Source organism: Phoca vitulina, unplaced genomic scaffold (assembly GCF_004348235.1).
Source record: "Phoca vitulina isolate PV1807 unplaced genomic scaffold, GSC_HSeal_1.0 scaffold11, whole genome shotgun sequence".
Classification (NCBI taxonomy): domain Eukaryota; kingdom Metazoa; phylum Chordata; class Mammalia; order Carnivora; family Phocidae; genus Phoca; species Phoca vitulina.
The window spans coordinates 45,591,767-45,610,660 of NW_022589714.1; the positions used below are offsets into that span (position 1 = coordinate 45,591,767).

An 18,894-nucleotide genomic window follows, 5' to 3' on the forward strand; every position below is an offset into this window, starting at 1 on the left:
GGTGAGGCAGAGGGGGGACAGGTGAGGCGGGGGGACAGGTGAGGCAGGGGTGGACCGGACAGGTGCTGCCGGGACTACTCACGTAGCCGCAGGCTCGGCAGTGGTGGCGGCGGCGCGTCAGGGCGTTGAAGGGCTCCCGGCAGCGCATGCACATGGTCACCATCTTGTCCCGGACCCACTGCGGCGCCCGGAGGCCCAGCTCCTCGGACTGCAGCTGTCGGGCAGTAGGGTGGGCGCTTCAGGACCCCCTTCTGGCCACGCGCCGAGGCCCTGGGGCCCTCTGTCCACCTGCTGCTGGCAGGGGTCACGTGTGCTGTGCATTCCAGGGGCTCCCATGTGAACTCACAAAGACTGTAACGCTGGGTCAGGTACTATGACCGCCCCTCGTACAGGTAAGGAAGCTGAGCCCAGAGAGGTCGAGGGACTCAGCAAGGACACCCAGCAAGCCAGAGTTCGGAGCTCAGAGTGGAAATCAAGCCCCAGACACTCTCCCTCTCCCACCCCCTCTGCCTCCCACCTTCCCTTGGTCTTAACATTCCTTGGGCACTTTCAACCCAAACCTGCCCGCCCCACAGCCCGAGCCACCTAGACGGGAAATCCTTCCTAGGGAGGGTTGCATAGAGAGGCCGCCAAAGGACATTTTTGCTAATGGGAGAACCTTTGGCACTGAGCCTCTGATGTGGGGGTGGGTGGGCTTTCTCGGGTCCCTTTAAATCAGTCCTGGTGGGGGACACTCCCCTGCCCTCCAGGCCAGGCTGGGCAGAGCAAAGAGAGGGAATAAGTTTGTGTGAGGCTGGTGGCTCAGCTAGGGAAGTAAAGTCCTCATTTACCTCCTGCTCCTGGGTGTCTCCCTCAGGGCCCTGGACCGCAGCCTTGAAGGTTTCATTCCGCTTCTCGATTTGGTCAATGGCCGCTTGGCAGGCCTAAGGGGGCACGGGAAGCGGTTAGGGGGCGGCAGGGAAGGTTCGCTCATCTGTCCGTCCACTCACGCTGTCAACACACATTGCTGGAAGCCTACTGCGTCCCAGTTGCTGGATTCTAAACACACCCTGGCTGACTCAGGGGAGGAGAAGTTGTTGGCCCCAGACTACGGATGTGAAAACTGAGGCTCAGGGACATTAAGTGACCTGCCCAAGGCCACCCAGCAAGGCAGTGAAAGGTCTCATTCCAAACTACCACAGAGCGACTCCTGAGGAAGCACAGGGAGCAGCTGGGCACGCATGCACACGCACACACACGCACACACATGCACGCACGCACACGCACACACTCCCCTCCCTCCCCCTCAGCCTGGGTGGGTAGGCTGGGTTCAGAACCCCAGAGGCCCTGGAATGTTCTGATACCTGTATCCAGGAAATCATTTCCTCCTGGGACCTGCTCGGAAAGTGAACACAGGTGTTGAGGAGAGCAGCTGCTGCCAGTTTTCCCGCCCTGGCCCGGGCCCCAGCTCTATGCCTACCGGGCTTGCAGCTCCAGAGTGCGCTGCTTCCCCGACACCAGGAAGGAGTAGGGGAACTCCGCATCAGTCAGCTCCCGCACCTGCTTGGGAACCAGAGGGAGATAACTCGATCAGACTTGTCACACCCTGCCCCACTCCAGGCACCGTGGGGTGGATGGAGGTGGATCATGCCCAAGGAACAATTCGAATTTGAGGGACAGGGATCAGGACCTTCTCCGCGGCCAGGCAAATGCACCCGCAACAAGGATGCACTCTGAGCAAACAGGATGTCAAGGCTCCTGGAATTTTAGCAGCAGCTAAGTTGACTCCATGTGAGGTCGGAGTGACAGTTCCCGACAAAGGCTTCACCAAAAATGGAAATTGGGTCATAAATTGGGCTTGGAGACACAGCTTTTTCAAGAGCAGACCTAAGGCCTAGAATAAGACCCTCTATCTCATACAGTGAAGGAAGAAATTGGTTGCCCAATCCAGAGATCCGATAGACCCCCCACTTTCCCATCTTTCACTGTCCTCCCAGAACCCCACAAGTCCACGGCCATCGTGAAGGCTGCCAGAGAGAGAACCCTTACTACGTGCCGGCCACTGAGCTCAGGCCTCTCCATACACGTTCGCATTTAACTGGTACAACTGCGGATCCCAGCGATCAACCCTAACGCTTAGCCGCTAAGCCTCCCGAGGGCAGTGGCAGCCAGTGGTCATCTTGCAGAGGTCTCTAGGCTATCTGCCAGTTTACAAGAAATATGGGGGGCCGTGGGATGTGTTGAGTGACACCTCAGGGGTGCAGTCAGCAAAATCCAGACTGTGAGAAACGCTCCCGGAGAATGAGCCGATTTCTTCAATTACTACATGAGAAGAAAGAGGAAGGAGGGGATGTGTAATGATTAGAAGGGATGTCAGAAACACATCCCAAGTGATGCAAACATATCAGCTGTGAGAAGACATTTACGAGGATCTTAATATCATTAAATAATTAGTATTAATTTGCTAGATGTGATAATGGTACTGTTGTCACCTTTTATGGCAAAAAAAAAAAGAGTTCTTATCTCTTTCAGACACATACTGAAGTATTTATAGGTGAAATGATTATGGGTCTGAGATTTGCTCTTAAATAATCCCGTGGAAAGAGGATTAGGAAGGGGATGATGGAGAAACAAGACTGGCTTTGAGTTGACAATTGCTGAAACCAAGTGATGAGCATACAGGGGTTCACTGTGCTACTTTCCCAGCTTAAAACTGTCCATAAGAAAAAGTTAAAGAAAATCTTCACAGTGATCTTGGGAGAGAGATGTTACTGCTCATTTAGGAGATGCAGAGATGGAGCCTTAGAGAGGGCAAGAGACCTGCCTGAGCTCACACAGCAGCTAAAGGACAGAATGAGGATTCGAATTCAGGGTTTTGGCCCCCAAGGGGAAGGGGGAAGAGCATCTATTTCCACCCCAACCCCAGAGTCCTGTAAGCACAGACCTGTCCCAGTGTGAAGGGTCACAAAGGGAAACTAAGACGTAGACAAGAGCCCTGGTGTGGGGAACTTTGTTGTTCTACCTGCCACCTGAGCCTTTCTGCTGGATCCCTGCCATGTGGTGACCAGGCCTTCACACACCCTCAGGGCGGCCCACCGTGTCCCAGGGAAACAGTCGGGGTATGTCCTTCCTCACGTTAGGCCCGCTCTACCCTTTGGGCCCACAGAATCAGTCCGATCCCTCTAGAAGGGGCCTAATGTGATTTGGACTTGAACCCATGGCAATGGGGAGGCTCTGAGGGTTGATAAATGGAGAAGCTCATGTGGAAAGAGGTGTCTGGGAAAGCCACACCAGCGGCTGTGTGCAAGGGATGAAGAGGGGCTGGATCTGGGGAAAATGGGCCTGCCTGCGCCTGGGAAGAGAGAAGGTTTCTCCCTGGAGGACGATATCAGGGAACCTGGCAAGACTCCATGACTAATTGGTGAGGGAGAGGGAAGAGGGAAAGAAAGGAGACATCTAAGGTTTGGGGCCCAGAGGTAAAAAGAAATATGTTGCTTTTAAGTAGAAAAAGGGGAACCAGAGGGGCCGGGACCACCTCTGCAGAGGGGCAGGATGAAAGCTTCTAGAGGGCATTCCCAGCATCTGCTGTGCCCAGTCTCGACCACTCCCCAGGTTTGGACCGGTTCAGGCCCCTGCTAACCCATACAGTGCCTTTGTGCTAATTAGAAAAAGACACCCCTTTTTCAAAACACTTTACTGACATCTGTTGGCAAACTGCATGATATTCAGATTTTGTTGGAACAAGACGCTTGACTGCCATCTGCCGGACAATGAGAATTGTAAATAAACAATCCACGATGTCGGCTGTGGATGAGGTGAGCTCATCTTAGGGCAGGTGTGCTTGTGCAGTGCCCAACCTACGTAGTTGTACATGGAGACTCTAGGTATGGATGCGCCTGCACCCCTTCCTTCTTCCCAGGCTGGCCTTGTGCAGGATGGTACAACGTTAGGACCAACTCGGACCTGAGGGAGAATCTGCTGCTGAGAACTAGGCCTCCCTGCTATCCAGAAAGGAGGCGGCCAGGGGGTCATAGGCCAGTGGGAACCGTCATGGGGGTCAAAGGCCAGACCTGCCTTCAGACTGCAGACTCGGAAGATGGTTCCTGCCTGGCCTCTGCCATTCAGGAGAAGGTGCCGTGCAGCCACTGGAGAATCCAACATTCCGTGCGGGAAATGTGCTCACTGGGATTAGCAGGCGCCAGGAACCCGGCATGTACTCGTGCTCTCGGTCCTGTCTCTGTGTATTTTCTCTTTGGGACTGTTTTGGCCTCTCTATTTCTTGGCTTTTCTATCTGTCAATCTCTGCCTCTTTTTTTCTATGCTTGGGTCTCTGCCAGCCCTAAGACAGGGTTGCCTGTCTCCATTTCTATCTGTTACTCTCCATAAACCTGCCTTTCTCAATCTCACTCACTAAGGCTCACGGACACACAAGCCCGCACACACCCTGGCCTCTGGGACATTCTGACCACTCAGGAAGGGAAGCTGGATGCCCTGGGGTGAGGGGCTGCATTCGTAAAAGACCTCAGTCAGGGGCGCCTGGGTGGCTCAGTCGGTTAAGCGTCGGCCTTTGGCTCAGGTCATGATCCCAGGGTCCTGGGATCGAGCCCCGCATTGCGTCCCTACTCTGTGGGGAGCCTGCTTCTCCTCTCCCTCTGCCTGCAGCTCCCCCTGCTTGTGCTCGCTCTCTCTCTCTCTCTCTCTCTCTCTGTCTGTCACATAAATAAATAAATCTTAACAACAACAACAAAAAGACCTCAGTCAGCTCAGGCACGGGGAGGAGGCTGGAATCCCCACAGGGAGCCCAGTTCCCCCCACTGGACTTCATCATGCTCAGGCTTCACCCCATTTCCAGGCCCTTAATTGGGCCCCAAATGCCAGGCAAGCCCAGTCAGGAGCAAGGGCACGTTCCTCTCTGCTGAGGGCTCTCAGAGGCCCAGGGGTTCTCCAGAGGATGGAAGGTCCTGGCTCAACTCCTACCTGCACCTCCCTCCTGGGGCAGATCCTGGGAGAGGGAAGAGAGGGGGTGACAGGGATATGGGATGGGGGAAATGGAAGCATACCAAGATAGGCCAGACTTGACTTCTGCTTCTCCCAGCCCCAGCCCTCAGGACACACTGGGGCTCATGAGTGATCCGAGAGTTGTCAAGAAAGATCCCCCCTCCCTGACTTACTCCACTATGAATGCAATTCTGCACAAGCTTTGCCCCTCTGAGTTGAAGCCTTAATAGGAGACAGTCCAGTATGGTGATTAAGGACTCTAGACTCTGTTTTACCTGGTTTGATTGCTCAAACCAGGATTTGCTGTGCGACCCCCAAGCAAATTATAACCTTTCTGGGCCTTGGTTTCCTTTCAAAAGACTTTTAGGGGAACCCTCTTACACTGTTGGTGGGAATGCAAACTGGTGCAGCCACTCTGGAAAACAGTATGGAGGTTCCTCAAAAAATTAACAATTGAGCTACCTTACGACCCTGTAATTGCACTACTAGGTATTTACCCCAAAGATACAAACATAGTGGTCCAAAGGGGCACCTCACCCCAATGTTTATAGCAGCAATGTCCACAATAGCCAAACTATCGAAAGAGCCCAGAAGTCCATCGACAGATGAATGGATAAAGAAGATGTGGTGTATATATACAATAGAATTACTCAGACATTGAAAAGAATGAAATCTTGCCATTTGCAATGATGTGGATGGAGCTAGAGGGTATTATGCTAAGCGAAATAAGTCAGTCAGAGAAAGACAATTATCATATGATTTCACTCATATGTAGAATTTAAGAAACAAAACAGATGAACATAGGGGAGGGGAAGGAATAATAAAATAAGATGAAAACAGAGGAGGAGACAAGCCATAAGAGACTCTTAATCATAGGAAACAAACCGAGGGTTGCTAGAGGGGAGGGGGTGGGAGGATGGGGTAACTGGGTGATGGGCATTAAGGAGGACACTTGATGTAATGAGTGCTGGGTGTTTTATGCAACTGATGAATCACTAAATTCTACCCCTGAAACTAATAAAAAAAAGACTTAATTTTTTTAGAGCAGTTTTAGGTTCACAGCAAAAGGGAGAGGAAGATACAGAGATTTCCCATATACCCCCCCCCCCCCACAGAACCTCCCCATTATCAACATCCCCCACCAGAGCGGGACATGTGTTAGAATTGATGAACCTACATGGACACGTCATGATCACCCAGAGTCCACGGTTCCCATTAGGGTTCACTCTTGGTGTTGTACATTCTGTGGGTTTGGCCAAATGCGTGATGACAAGTATCACTATAGTATTGCACGAAATAGTTTCACCGCTCTTAAAATCCTCCGTGCTCCACCTATGTGTCCCTCCCTCCCTGCTAACCCCTGGAAACCACCGAGCTTTTTACTGTCTCCACAGTTTTGCCTTTTCCAGAGTGTCAGATGGCTGGAACCACACTGTGTGTAGCCTTTTCAAATTGACTTCTTTCACTTAGCAAAATGCACTGAAGCTTCCTGCCTGCCTTTCCATGGCTTGAGAGCTCATTTCTTTTTATCACTGAATAATATTCCATTGTCTAGATGTGCCACAGTTTATTTCCTTATTTTTTTTTATGGGACTAACTACAGATATCCTCACACACAGGCATATACCTAGTTATTCATTTGTAGTTATTCACTGAAAACGATCTAGTCGTCCCCCAGTAGCGGGTGGGCTGAATGAATCACGGTACTCTGCACACACGGGGATGCCCCGCAGCTACCTGCAGAAGGGGGAGGGGGCTCCTAGTGATACTGACGTGCACCGATCACCAAAGGTAGCACTTAGTGAAAAAAAGCAGAGTGCAGAACAGTGTTCATGGAAAACGGTTTCACTGTATGTGGAACGTAAGGAAGGAAGCAATAATAAACATATTATTAGTTGGTGTCTGTAAAGACTGCCCCCGGAAGGCCTCTGAAGAAGCAAAGTCTGTCTCCAGGAAGGGGACTAGGGGTTAGAGTGGGGAGGAGACTTCTCATTGTATACACTTTTTATATTTGATTTGGGGATGTGTATCATCTATGTTCTTAAGTAACAAAAGTGTTGTTTTTAAAAGAAAAAAAAAAAACCAAAATGCAAAGGAAAATAGCCCCTCCACTATAGGGATACATGAGAGTCTGATGAGGTGATGCAGGGCCCGATCCACAGGGACCAGCCAGTCAGTGGGCACTATTATGGGCTGCTGTCCCCACTCATTTGTAGCCATTTCTGGCTGGCGACACACAGGGTCCTGCGGTGGAACTGACAGGGTAGCCCCTTACTACTCCAAGTGTGCCCTGGGAGCTGGTTAGCAATGCAGAGTCTCAGGCCCCGCCCCAGACCTACTGAATCAGGACCTGCATTTTAACAAGACTCCCAGGGGCCTCATGCACATGTTAAAGTTGTCAAAGCACTGGGGTAGTGGAGAGGGAAAGCAGAGAGAGGCCAGGCCGGGGTGGGCGCTGCCCCAAAGAGTGGGCCAGGCCTGTGGGTGCCCCCATGGGAGAGCTCCAATCCCAAAGGTTTCCACCTCCATGTTGGCCCAGGATCTGCCAGATTTAGGTTCCTGGATTGAGAACCCAGCGCGGACCCTGCTTCTATTCCCCATACTCGAGCCCACCCTCCGGATGAAGCCTGACAGTGGGCGGGGTGCCTCTCACCTTCATTCCGGCCACGTCGATGCGGGTCCTCACCTGGAACTGGGCGCCCACCTGGATGACCTTGGGTATACAGTAGAGCAGCATATTGTTGAACTGCCGGAGGACACAGAACAGTGAGTGGGGGTGTAGTGGCGGGGCAAGAAAGATAAGGGGGGCAGGGCTTCCCTGCGAGTGGGGGGAGCACCCCTGCGTCTCCCTGTCCTCTCGCCACGTCCCGGGCCAGCTCACAGGAGTCACAGGTGTGATGAGGAAGGGGTTGCCTATCTAGCCTCCAATCCAACGAGGATGGTCACTGAAGGGTCGCCTCGTCTGTGGGCATCAGACTTATAAGGCCTTACTCACGGGGGCTCAGGGCCGCAGGGGCTTATGGGACATTGCAGCTCCCTCCCCCAGACCTCCAGGCAGGACCAGTTTCCAGATTTCCAGGAGACCCCCTGGCTTCTCTAGTGCAAATCTGGGTAGTTCTTCTTAGCAGCTAACGTGATTCTCTCCTGCTTTGAACTCCCTAGAGCACAGTTTAATACTCAAGGTTTGGAGCCAAACAGACTGGGTTCCAGTTCTGACTCTGTTGCTTCCTAGGGCCTATCTGAGAAACCCCTCGGGAAATCCCTGAGGCCTAGAGGCAGCATGTGACTTGTCTAAAGTCACTTGGGTGCCAAAGCAGAGAAGGACAGAGAAGCAGGCTCTTCCCTGTTTCTCCTTCGGTGCCAGGTAGACACCAGGCAGGCAGGACCTGGGGCGGGGTGGTCCCTGGACTGCCTTCTCCAATGCAAGGGGGCCACTTAGCATCCCCGTACCAAGAAAAGGTAGCGCTCCATGGGGTCACTGCGGCGAAAGGAGATTTTGAGGACCGGGCCTTCGCGGAGCAGGGTGTTGGAGGGGTCCACTATGTCGTCCTCGAGACCCAGGCGCTGGTACACGTCCCACAGGTCCTGCAGCCGCTCCTGGGACAGGGAGTGCACCCTCAGCCACGGCCAGGCAGGACCCACCTGCTTCTGGAAGGTTTGCCTTGTGTGGACAGGGACGGGAGGCGAGGGGGAGGACAGCAGTGGGCCAGGTATCACGGGGTAGGATCAGGGGATGAGGGGAGAGAGACCAGGCTGGGCTGGGGGAGGCCGAGAGCTGCAGGGAGGAGGTACAGGGCCCCTGGGGACGCCTGCCGCTCCCACCCTGAGGGCCGGCTGCTCACCATCTCTGTGATGGCTGCGTTGGAGTGCTGAGCGGCTGAGAAGATCATGTCGAGCGCTTCTGAAGGGAGGTGCAGGGCCAGAATTACCTCCTGAAAATGTGGGGCTGGGGGCTGAGGCAGGAAGTCCTTGAGGCTTAACAAAGTGGCCTCAGGGCCTGCTATGAGTGACCATAGGACCAACCTGGCCCGGCACATGAAATGACTGGATGATGGGGGCCATTTCCCACCCAGAGTGGAGAGACTGGAAGCCACTGAAAGACAAGGCTTAGGCATTGGGCTTCTGTGACCATCTCATTGCTCCCCAAACCAAGCCAGACCCAGGGGGTGCTGTGGAAAGAGCACGGGCTTTGGCATAATACAGGCATAGCTTCAAATCCCAGCTCTGCCCCTTTCTGGCTGTGTGACCTTGGGCAAGTCACTTGATCTCTCTGGGCCTTAGTGTCTATAAAAAATGGCTAATAGTATAGATAATGTCTATGAAGTGTCAGCAATCAATGTTGATAGCTGATAGTTATTCCGACCATTTTAGCAGGTGCTCAATCAATAAAGGGGAGTGGCTCAGGCCTCCCCAACCACGTGCATTCCCGGGGGCTGTCCTCACTCTGAGCATCAGCCCGGTCTGGGGCCTGGGCTGGCAGCTTCTGGACGTACTCCTTGAGCAGTAGCTCGTAGCGTGGGATTCTCTGCACAGGTTCCAGCATGTGGTGTTGCAGAGTCAGGCTGCTGGAGGCCTCGCTGCTCTTGGGGAGGGATGGGAGGAGGAAGAGGGTGGGGTGAGAGTGGGGAAGGGCGGGTTGGGCTGCCAAGAGGGTTGGGGGAATGGGCGGGGCAGGCTGGCGCGGGAGCCCGTGCAAGCAGCTGAGCCGGAGGTGCCCCAAATCCCTCGGGGAAACTGAGCCAGTACACACTGGGGGTGGCGATGCGGGCTCGGCCCCAGCCCTCACCCAGCCTCACCTGAATGCGGGTGATCACCTCCTGGAAGGGTGCAGACTTGTCAGTCCAGGTGGCCAGCAGCTCAACCGCTCGCTCAAAGTTCTTGACATACTCACTGTACATCTTTAGGAATGGAGCCAGTTTCTGGATCACGTCCCCGATGCGGGGGGTGGCGGTCCTGCAACAAGGCCACCCAGGTACTGCCTTCAGCCTGAGGACCTCCTCTGTTGACTTGACAGGGTCAGCTTAGGCCAGGCTCTCTAAACCCACCCCTCCAAACAGTCCTTCCGCTGCCCTTCTGGGTGCAGGCATGGGGGCACGTCATCCTCACCCACACGTGTGTGGTCCGACCCCCTCAGACTCTGGGCCCCTGAGGGCAGATGCTGTTCTCTTCCACCCAAAGACCCAGCATAGTGGGCCCACAACACATATCCTGTGACCACTCGAGGCTTCTGACATAATGGCAGCAGAGACCACAAGCCAAGCACTGTCCAAGACACGCGGCAGGTTGGATCCCACTTAATCCTCACAGCTCTGTGGGGGGTGGTCATCGGCCCATCTTAGAGATGAGCGAGCAGCCTCAGAGGGGTAAGAACATATCCAGGGTCATACTGTGGTAGGGCCGGAAGGTCAGGCCAGGGGCTGTGACAGCAGAGCGATGAGGGGCCCCACGATCACTGAAGCTGGCCTGCCGAGTTTGATTCCCAGCTATTCCACTTACTCTAGCTGTGTGTTCTTGGACAAGTCACCTAACCTCTCTGTACCTCCACTTTCCCACTGGGAAAAAATGGGAATGATGGTAGGCATAGGGTCATCTTTAAAAACAACAACAACAAAACCCAGGGGTGCCTAGGTGGTCAGTTGGTTAAGCGTCCGACTCTTGGTTTTGGCTCAGGTCATGATCTCAGGGCCATGGGATCAAGCCCTTCGTCCAGCTCTGAGCTCAGAGCGGAGTCTGCTTCAGATTCTCTCTGCCTCACCCTCCTGCTCACTTTCTCTCTCAAATAAATAAATAAAATATTTTTAAAAAAATCTTTAAAATAAAAAAATAAAAATAACAAAAACAAACCAACCATTTTATTGTGAAAAACTTTAAGCCAAGGTAAAGGAAAAAGAATATAATAATGAAACCCTAGGGGCGCCTGGGTGGCTCAGTCGGTTAAGCGTCTGCCTTTGGCTCGGGTCATGATCCCAGGGTCCTGGGATGGAGCCCCGCATCGGGCTCCCTGCTCCACAGGAAGCCTGCTTCTCCCTCTCCCACTCCCCCTGCTTGTGTTCCCTCTCTCGCTGTGTCTCTCTCTGTCAAATAAATAAATAAATAAATCTTCATAAAATAAATAATAATGAAACCCTATATATCCAACACTGGATTTAACAATTACAGACATTTCTGTTTGGTTGAAGAATTTTAAAGGACACCTCAGTCCTCACAGCATTTCTTTAGCAAAATACATAAAGCAAGTAATTCCATCACCAAATGCTTCAATGGTCGTCTCTGAAAATGAAGAGTTTCTTGCATCATTGCAGAGCGGGTGGGTTTGAAGATTCAGTGAGTTCATAGGTGTGAAGCCCAAGGCCGGGAGTGTAGGAAGCCCTCAGTTAGCACTGGCTCTTTCCACTGGCTCCGAAGTCCCTCAGCCTAGTGGGGACTTGACCCCTCCCCTCCCCCAGGACACACATACACACACACACACAGCCCCTCAGCACTCATGTGTCCAAGCCCCTTACTGTGAGGACAGACTGAGCCCAGAGGAGGAGACTGTCATGGCCACACAGCAAGGGTAGGGGGCCAAACAGGCCAACCCCTGTGCCCCGGGGGGCAGCACCCTGACCCGGCCAGGGCTGCGGGGCTCAGGGGTTCGTGGAGGCCCTCTCACCAGTCGTCCAGCCGCCGCTGCAGCTCTGGGAGGAAGAACTGTGCGTGGAACTGGTAGATGGAGGAGATGTTGGAGAAGATGAGCCTGACCATATCCTCGGGGAAGGCCTTGCTGCTGCGGGCCTCCCTCAGCAGCTCCTGGAAGAACACCTGCAGCCGCCACGGCCAGTCACTAGACCCGTGGCAGAGAAGAGCCACCCGCACAACCGCCCAGGGGGAGACGGGCACAGCCTGGGGGCTTTTGGGGCCACTCCGCGGTCTACTGGATGTTTTTGCTTTTTCAGTCTCCCATCATCCTCAAAACAGCCTCAGGAAGGGATAGAAAGGGCTGTATTCTGGCCACTTTACAGATGGGCAAACGAAGGCCTAGAGGCTCAGGGACTTGGCCAGGGGCTGGCAGCTGGTGAATGTCAGAAATGGGCCCATCTTGCCCATTTCCAAGGTCTTGGACTTCCCCAAGCTAAAGATCCTGTTCCAGATGCACAAATATTTAACCTTCTGGCTTGGGGCTTTCTTAAGAACGTGTGAAGGGGTAATAACGGTGAGGATGTTGGGCGTGGGGGTGAGAGATGAAGATGCTGTGTGGGGCCGGGAAGGCCATGTGTGCTCTGCTATACGCAAGGCCAGCCCAAGTGCCGGGGCTGGAATGGTAAGTGGCATGAATGCCCTAAATCCTGATTTCTGCCCCAACTCCAGCCAACAGGGGTAAAGGACTGAAGCTTCCTCGGATCACATCCCAGGTCCTAACTCTCAGCGCCGGTGAGGCATACAGAAGGGACAACAGAGGTGGGGTGAGGAGACCTGGGTGCTGGGGCTCGGGGCAGGATAGGGTGGTGTTCTGACCACTGACCTGGTCTAGTAGATGGAGGCGTGCCACATAGGCCTTCTCTGTCTCCAGGAGCTCCTGGACGATCTTCTTTTCCTCAGGCTCCTGCAGGTGGGTCGAGGGGGAGAAGGAGAAGGAGAGAGACAGCTTTGGTCTCCTCTGATGGGGACCTCGGGTGAGTCTCCAAAGATGTCCCTGTGAATGCCCACCACCTGGCGCTCATGCCCTCCCACAATGCATCTGGGCTGGTGCTGGGATCGCTTTAACAAAGAACGGAGCAGGAGTGAGGCTGTGCCAGTTCTGGGCCTAAGGCCTAAGAGGCCTGGAAACTTCTTGGAAGCTTATGGTGTCTTGGGACTCATGAACCACCACATCTGGAGGTCTGGCTGCCCTGATGGAGAGGCCACGTTGAGAGGAGAGGCCCAAAGACCTCACTCATAGACAGAGAGCCAAGGGCCCAGCCGTGCCAGCACCCCAGCTGAACCCAGCTTCTACTGTCCCTGCCCAGGCACCAGGCTTGAGAATTGAGATACCTTGGGCACTCCAGCACCGGCCACCATCTGACTGCAGTCATGGGAGAGACCCTATTATGGACTGAATTGTGCCCCCCTCCCCAAATCCATAGGTTGAAGCCCTAAACCCCCAATATGACTGTATTTGGAGATAGGGCCTTTGAGTTGATAATTACCGTTAAATTTAGAAGTCATAAGTGTGAGGTCCTAATCCAATAGGACTGGTGTCCTTAGAAGAGGAGGGACAGACACCAGGAGAGTATGTTCATGAGGACACAGTTACAAGACAGCCATCGATAAGCCAGGACAAGAGGCTTCACCAGAAATCGACCCTGCCAGCACCTTGATCTTGGACTTCCAGTCCAGAATTGAAAGGAAATCTAGTTCCGGTAAGTCACCCAGTCTGTGGTATTTTGTCATGGCAGCCCCAAGCTGACTACCACAAGCCCCAAGTGAGACCAATAGAAGAACCATCCTGGAGCATTCCAGTCAACCCACAGAATTGTGAGAAATAATAAACTATATTCAGCCACCACATTTTGGAATGCTTTGTTATGCAGTGACTGGTAACCAGAACATACTACTATGATCACCCTCCCCATTTTATAAATGAGGGAACAGGCACAAAGATGTTAAAGTGCTTTGCCCGAGGTCACACAGTTAGGAAGCAGAAGAGTTGGGGCACGATCCCTGGCAGTCTGGCTCCAGAGTACCCGGGATCATACAGCCTAGCCCTTAAACTCCACAGATGACCAAACCGACACCCTGACCGGGGAGGTGACCTGTCCAGGATCAGTCTAAGGGCAGGATTAGCACTAATATTCCTGGACTTGGATTAATAACCCCCTCAAAGGAGGATTATTTGCCTCCTTCGGTGGGTAAACTGAGGACACACCTGGGAAGGGTACCAGGTTCACAAAATGGAGACCATTCTAAATTGTGTGGCCTTGGACAAATTCTTAAAGCTGAGTTTTTTTTGTTTTGTTTTGTTTAAAGATTTTATTTATTTATTTGAGACAGAGAGAATGAGAGAGAGAGAGAGAGCACATGAGAGGGGGGAGGGTCAGAGGGAGAAGCAGGCTCCCTGCCGAGCAGGGAGCCCGATGCGGGACTCGATCCAGGGACTCCAGGATCATGACCTGAGCTGAAGGCAGTCGCTTAACCAACTGAGCCACCTAGGCGCCCTTAAAGCTGAGTTTTAATGTCCTTGCCTAAAAGACTCCCACAGTGAGGGAGACTGAAATCATGCCAACAGTGGAGTGCATTGTAGGCATTTAATCTAAGGCCATTAAGAGGGGAGAATCTAGCTTTCAACTGATCTCTGGTGACACAAGACCCCCACTTGGGGAAGTGCTGGCTTTGGCTGGGAGAGAATTTGCTGGGAGGAGGTCAGTGAAGGGGTCCCCCCAGCTCCCCACTTCTGCTCTAGCCCTCAGGCACCTGCGTCCCTGGCCCAGGGTGGGTCCCAGGCTGGCAAGATTTCCTCCAGGCCCCACTGGACAGCTTGTTCTTCAGGGAGCTCAGGTACCTCCTGCTGACCGTCCTGGGCTCGGACCCCTCAAAGGTCTCCCCAAGGTTGGGCTCCTTCCACGGCTCTGCAGGTGGGGGACACCTGCACCCAGGGTGGCAGTGTTCAATCTCCAGCTTGCAGACTCTGGATGCTGCTCCTGGAGTCCTGAGGTGAACAAAACAGATCTGAGGGTTTCCTGGCTATAGAATAGGAAGAAGGATAGCAATTACCTGGTGGGGATCGAGGGGTGATTAATGCAAATCACAGGTCTGAAGTGGCCCCGGAGTGCCTGGCACTCAGGAGGAATTTGCTAAGTAAAACATCCACTTCCTTCCCCATCAGCTTCTTGGAGGGAACTCCAGTCTTCAAAATGAGTCAGCATAGACTTTTGTTTTCTGTGCAACTACATACTTCCCTCTTTAAAATGCAATGAGGAACCCTCTGCATACAGTGCTTTCTAAGTGGCCCCAGATCACCCTCAGCTGTACGCCTCACATCTGGTTTTAGTCTCTGCAGCAGGAAAGGCCCTAAAATCTTAGTAACTTATATATGGAGAGAAGATGGGAGCCATGGAACACTACAGGGAGGGCAGAGTTGCTAAAGCTGGGGCTTTCCAATGGGAATTGTGCCCTCTCTATACCTCTAGTGGGGGGAAAAGCCAGTCTGGAAGCAGTTTCCTTGTTCCTCCAGGAATGGGCCTTTGAAGTGTAACTTTGTGTGTGTTTATCCTACCTACAGGGTCTATAGGCTAGTTAAATTCTTTAGATAAAAGAGGCCACGCTTACTGAATATATCCCATGATTTGGGCTGTGCCCATTCCCTTTGGTATGGAAAGGCTTGCAATGAGACAGACGGGCTGGTTGGTGGAGGACACAGACAGGTACAAAGTCTCCAAAACTCTGAGAAAGGTTTTCATTACTCTTGTTTTGCAGCTAAGAAAACCGAGGTACAGAGAGCCTAAGTAACCTGCAGCTAGGGGGTGGCACAGGTGGGATTCAGATCAGGCATGCTGGCTCCTGAGCCATCGCCCTAAACTGCCCCTCCCCATTTGAGTCAAGGAGAAACAGGTCCAGAAGGTCAACATATCCGCCCCAAGTCACACAACTGGTTGGCGGTAGAGAGAGGATTGGAAGCCAGTCCCCAGTGGCTCCTCATGGGCTCTTCCACCCCTGTCTGGCACCCCGGTGCCCGGTTCCTCAGCCTGCGGAAATAGCTGGGCCTCAGGCTTTCTGTTCTACATTTGGTTTCAGCTTCTGCATTTCCCTCCAAGTGCCCCAGGCCAGCTTCTGTTTCCTTTTCACCTCGCAGTTTCAGATCAGCTAAGGTGCTAGGAGACCTCACAAGAAAGGCAAAACCAAGGCTGCTGGCACGGGGCCCCTCACATGGTAAGGGGTGGCTCTCACCCTGCGGACAAGGCCTCCTCTGACCCCATTCTGGTCTGCGGGCTGCCTCCTCCTGCCCAGTGTTGCATGGGCACAGCACACATGCCGAGGGTCTCCACCGGGCATGCCTGGCCTGTCGAGTTGGGTGGTGCTCTCTCCCCACACCCCAAGGGGCGGGTGGTGGGCCAGGATGGCGGTGCCTAGAGCTGTCCTCGGTGCTGAACTAGACCGTGCTTGGCAAAGAACCCTGGGAGAGGTGGGGTAAGGTCAGCAGCTCAAGAAGCTGAGCTGCCCTTCTAGGCCCACATCTATGCCACATCCGCCGTGAAGCCCACAGAAGTCTTTGTCTGCTCTGAGGGCCCTCAGCACAGGATCTAGACTCCTCTCAGGATATCTATTGTCTGTGACCTGGCATCACAGTAATTCCATGAGCTTCACGTCCAAAGACAGAAATCCTCCCGGCAGGGATCATTCTTACAGCTCCTGTGTCCGCTACGGTTCCTGGGTGATGCTGTGCTGTGCCACCCACACCCCGTCCAGGACTGAGGCTCCCTTCCCCCAGCTGCTGGCGGTATGGTGGCTGACAGCTGTGGACTGGGCCGCTCTCTGGGAATTGCCCTCCCTAGAAGACAGCTGCCTCAACCCAAGTCAAGTCCACATCCAATGACTAGTCCATGTGGACTTGCTTTTGCCTCAGTTAGAACAACCTGAGGGACATCTCAGCTTCAGAGCTCCTTGGGACAGGATGGGGCCTCTGTTGCAAGTACGCACAGTTCAACTTCTCCCAGTGCTGCATCTCGCACCTGACAGGTGTCATTCCCAAAACTATCCCCAGTAAATCTACTGAAGCAAATTTCTACCTTAGAGTCTATTTCCAGGCAGTCCCTAACACAGTCCTGGGTTTAAGAAATGCCTGCAGAGGGACGCCTGAGTGGCTCAGTCAGTTAAGTGTCTTCCTTCAGCTCAGGTCATGATCCCAGGATCCTTTGGACGAGTCCCACATCGGGCTCTCTGCTCAGTGGGGAGCCTGCTTCTCCCTCTGCCTGCAGCTCCCCCTGCTTGTGCTCTCTCTCTCTCCCTGTCTCTGACAAATAAATAAATAAAATCTTCAAAAAAAGAAAAAGAAAAGAAATGCCTGCAGAGTAGATTAATGTCATGCAGATACAGACAGACAGACAGATAGATACACACACACACACACACACACACATACACACACCACCCCTGCCAGGGCCACCAATGACCGCCATACATCTGACCCAGTTTTTTTCCCTTCAGATGGAAGCCCCTACCCACGAACCTAAAGCCTTCTAAGCCTCTCTGCCTCTCTGTACACCCACTGTCTCATCAAGAGTTGGGAATAGACATAGACCTACCCTCAGGGGGCTGTTAGATAATTTTTTTTTAAAGATTTTATTCATTTGACAGAGAGAGACACAGCGAGAGAGGGAACAAAAGCAGGGGGAGTGGGAGAGGGAGAGGCAGACCCCCCCCGTGGAGCCGGGAGCCTGATGCAGGGCTCGATCCCAGGACCCTGGGATCATGACCTGAGCTGAAGGCAGACGCTTAACAGCTGAGCCACCCAGGCGCCCCAGGAGGCTGGTAGATAATTAAATGAAAAAAAGTCACACAAGTCAGTTAGAACAGTACCCCAAAGTAGGCTGCTGATACATCCGGGTTTGCCTGATAGTCTCAGCTTTTCCTATTGCCCCCTCCCCTCTGCCAAAAAAATTTAATGGCATCCACTTCCAGTTTTAACTGTGCCCTGATTTGAATGATAAATTATATGGCTGTCCTACTTATAAAGAGTGCGTGCTCGGTAAGTATTACTATTATTTCTGAGGGAGAGGCAATGGGTGGAGTCCTGCAGCCCAAACGCTGTGTTGGGCCCACCCACGCTCACTCATAACTACACACATTTGGACGCTCCCCAACATATCCATGCACACACCTTCCCCGCTGCCCAGCTCCTGGGGCCTGACCACACTCCTCTATGCGGCAAGGAACCCAGCCCTGCCCAGACAGGAGGAGGTGTCCAGGATGGGCCCAGAGAGAGAACTGCTCACTGTGAGGGCCCAAGGCAGCCGGGGCACTGATCCTCAGCCTGGAGACTGGGAGGGTCTGTGCTCCAGGGTCTGGCGGTGGGCAGAGGGGGGCCCCGGCCAGACAGAGGAGCTACGGGAGGCCACCAGTTGGCCCTGGCAACCCTTGCCACCCCCACCACCCCATACCTGCTGTTCTCAAACACAGTCACCAGATTGGACACAGATGCCAGCTTCTTACTTTCTCCCTCCATTCTGCAGGCCTCCACAGTGGTCCCCAGCCACCCCTGAAGCAGGGAGGGAGGCCTCCAATCAGCACCCTCAGCCACCCCCACCTGGGGTCACGGAGGGGCTAAGGCATCCTGGAATGTGCTCTGGTCTTTCCAGAGGGCTCAGTAGGCCTGCTCCCGGCTTCAGAGGAAGGAAGGAGGAAGTGGTCCCAGAGCCACAGCCCCGAAGGGGAAAGGCCCGTGCTTCCTCACAGAGGGAGGAGCCCACTCGGGCCCCACCCCTCCCTCACAGGGTCTGACCTTTCACTCCTGCACACCTCATTCCAAATGCCACCCTAAGCGGGCAACGGGGCCCAGAGGTAGTTTCTGGAGCCAGCCCATGGCTGATCTTGGCCAACCATGCTTTCGCATAAGGCCCCATGGATTTTACTTGAGGCTTTCTCAGCAACTTCTTTTCTGCATCTGACCAGCTGCTCACTGCTGTGAGAAAACCACTTTTTTTTAAATTAAAAATAGATCACAAACCTGTTAAGGGCTAGCAGGGAGGAGTACAGAGCTGTTTTCGCCTCCCCACTGGGGCTCTCATTTTAATGGCTGACCCGTCTCCACCTCCTTGCCCCAGGGGAGAGCAGCTTCCTCCCTGAAACTCTGATAGTAACAGCTAACGCATACTCTTTTTAGTGCTTGAGAAGCATTTTCTCATTTACTCCCACAAGAGCCTTATGAGGCGGGCCCTATTACTGCCCCCATCTTACAGAAGAAAA

At 53.4% G+C, this 18,894-nt stretch overlaps 1 protein-coding gene across 3 annotated transcripts in view; it reads right to left on the reverse strand.

The window, feature by feature from the left end:
• Positions 1 to 18,324, reverse strand: part of FGD2 (FYVE, RhoGEF and PH domain containing 2) — a 23,040-nt gene extending 4,716 nt beyond the window's left edge. Inside the window, exons 1-13 of one of the 3 annotated variants that reach the window (XM_032409906.1) lie at positions 18,090 to 18,324; positions 14,407 to 14,641; positions 12,479 to 12,559; positions 11,630 to 11,778; positions 9,774 to 9,930; positions 9,421 to 9,559; positions 8,820 to 8,878; positions 8,428 to 8,574; positions 7,631 to 7,723; positions 1,460 to 1,539; positions 1,344 to 1,374; positions 831 to 923; positions 83 to 214 (exon numbers count right to left, since the gene is read on the reverse strand). In XM_032409906.1, the coding sequence (XP_032265797.1) occupies positions 83 to 214; positions 831 to 923; positions 1,344 to 1,374; positions 1,460 to 1,539; positions 7,631 to 7,723; positions 8,428 to 8,574; positions 8,820 to 8,878; positions 9,421 to 9,559; positions 9,774 to 9,930; positions 11,630 to 11,778; positions 12,479 to 12,559; positions 14,407 to 14,641; positions 18,090 to 18,154 (1,461 nt within the window). In that variant the 5' untranslated portion in view covers positions 18,155 to 18,324. Of the gene's footprint in view, positions 1 to 82; positions 215 to 830; positions 924 to 1,343; positions 1,375 to 1,459; positions 1,540 to 7,630; positions 7,724 to 8,427; positions 8,575 to 8,819; positions 8,879 to 9,420; positions 9,560 to 9,773; positions 9,931 to 11,629; positions 11,779 to 12,478; positions 12,560 to 14,406; positions 14,642 to 18,089 lie in introns of those variants that run through there. The other 2 variants (XM_032409907.1, XM_032409909.1) reach the window with 2 other exon arrangements.
• Between the last annotated feature and the right edge of the window lie 570 nt (positions 18,325 to 18,894).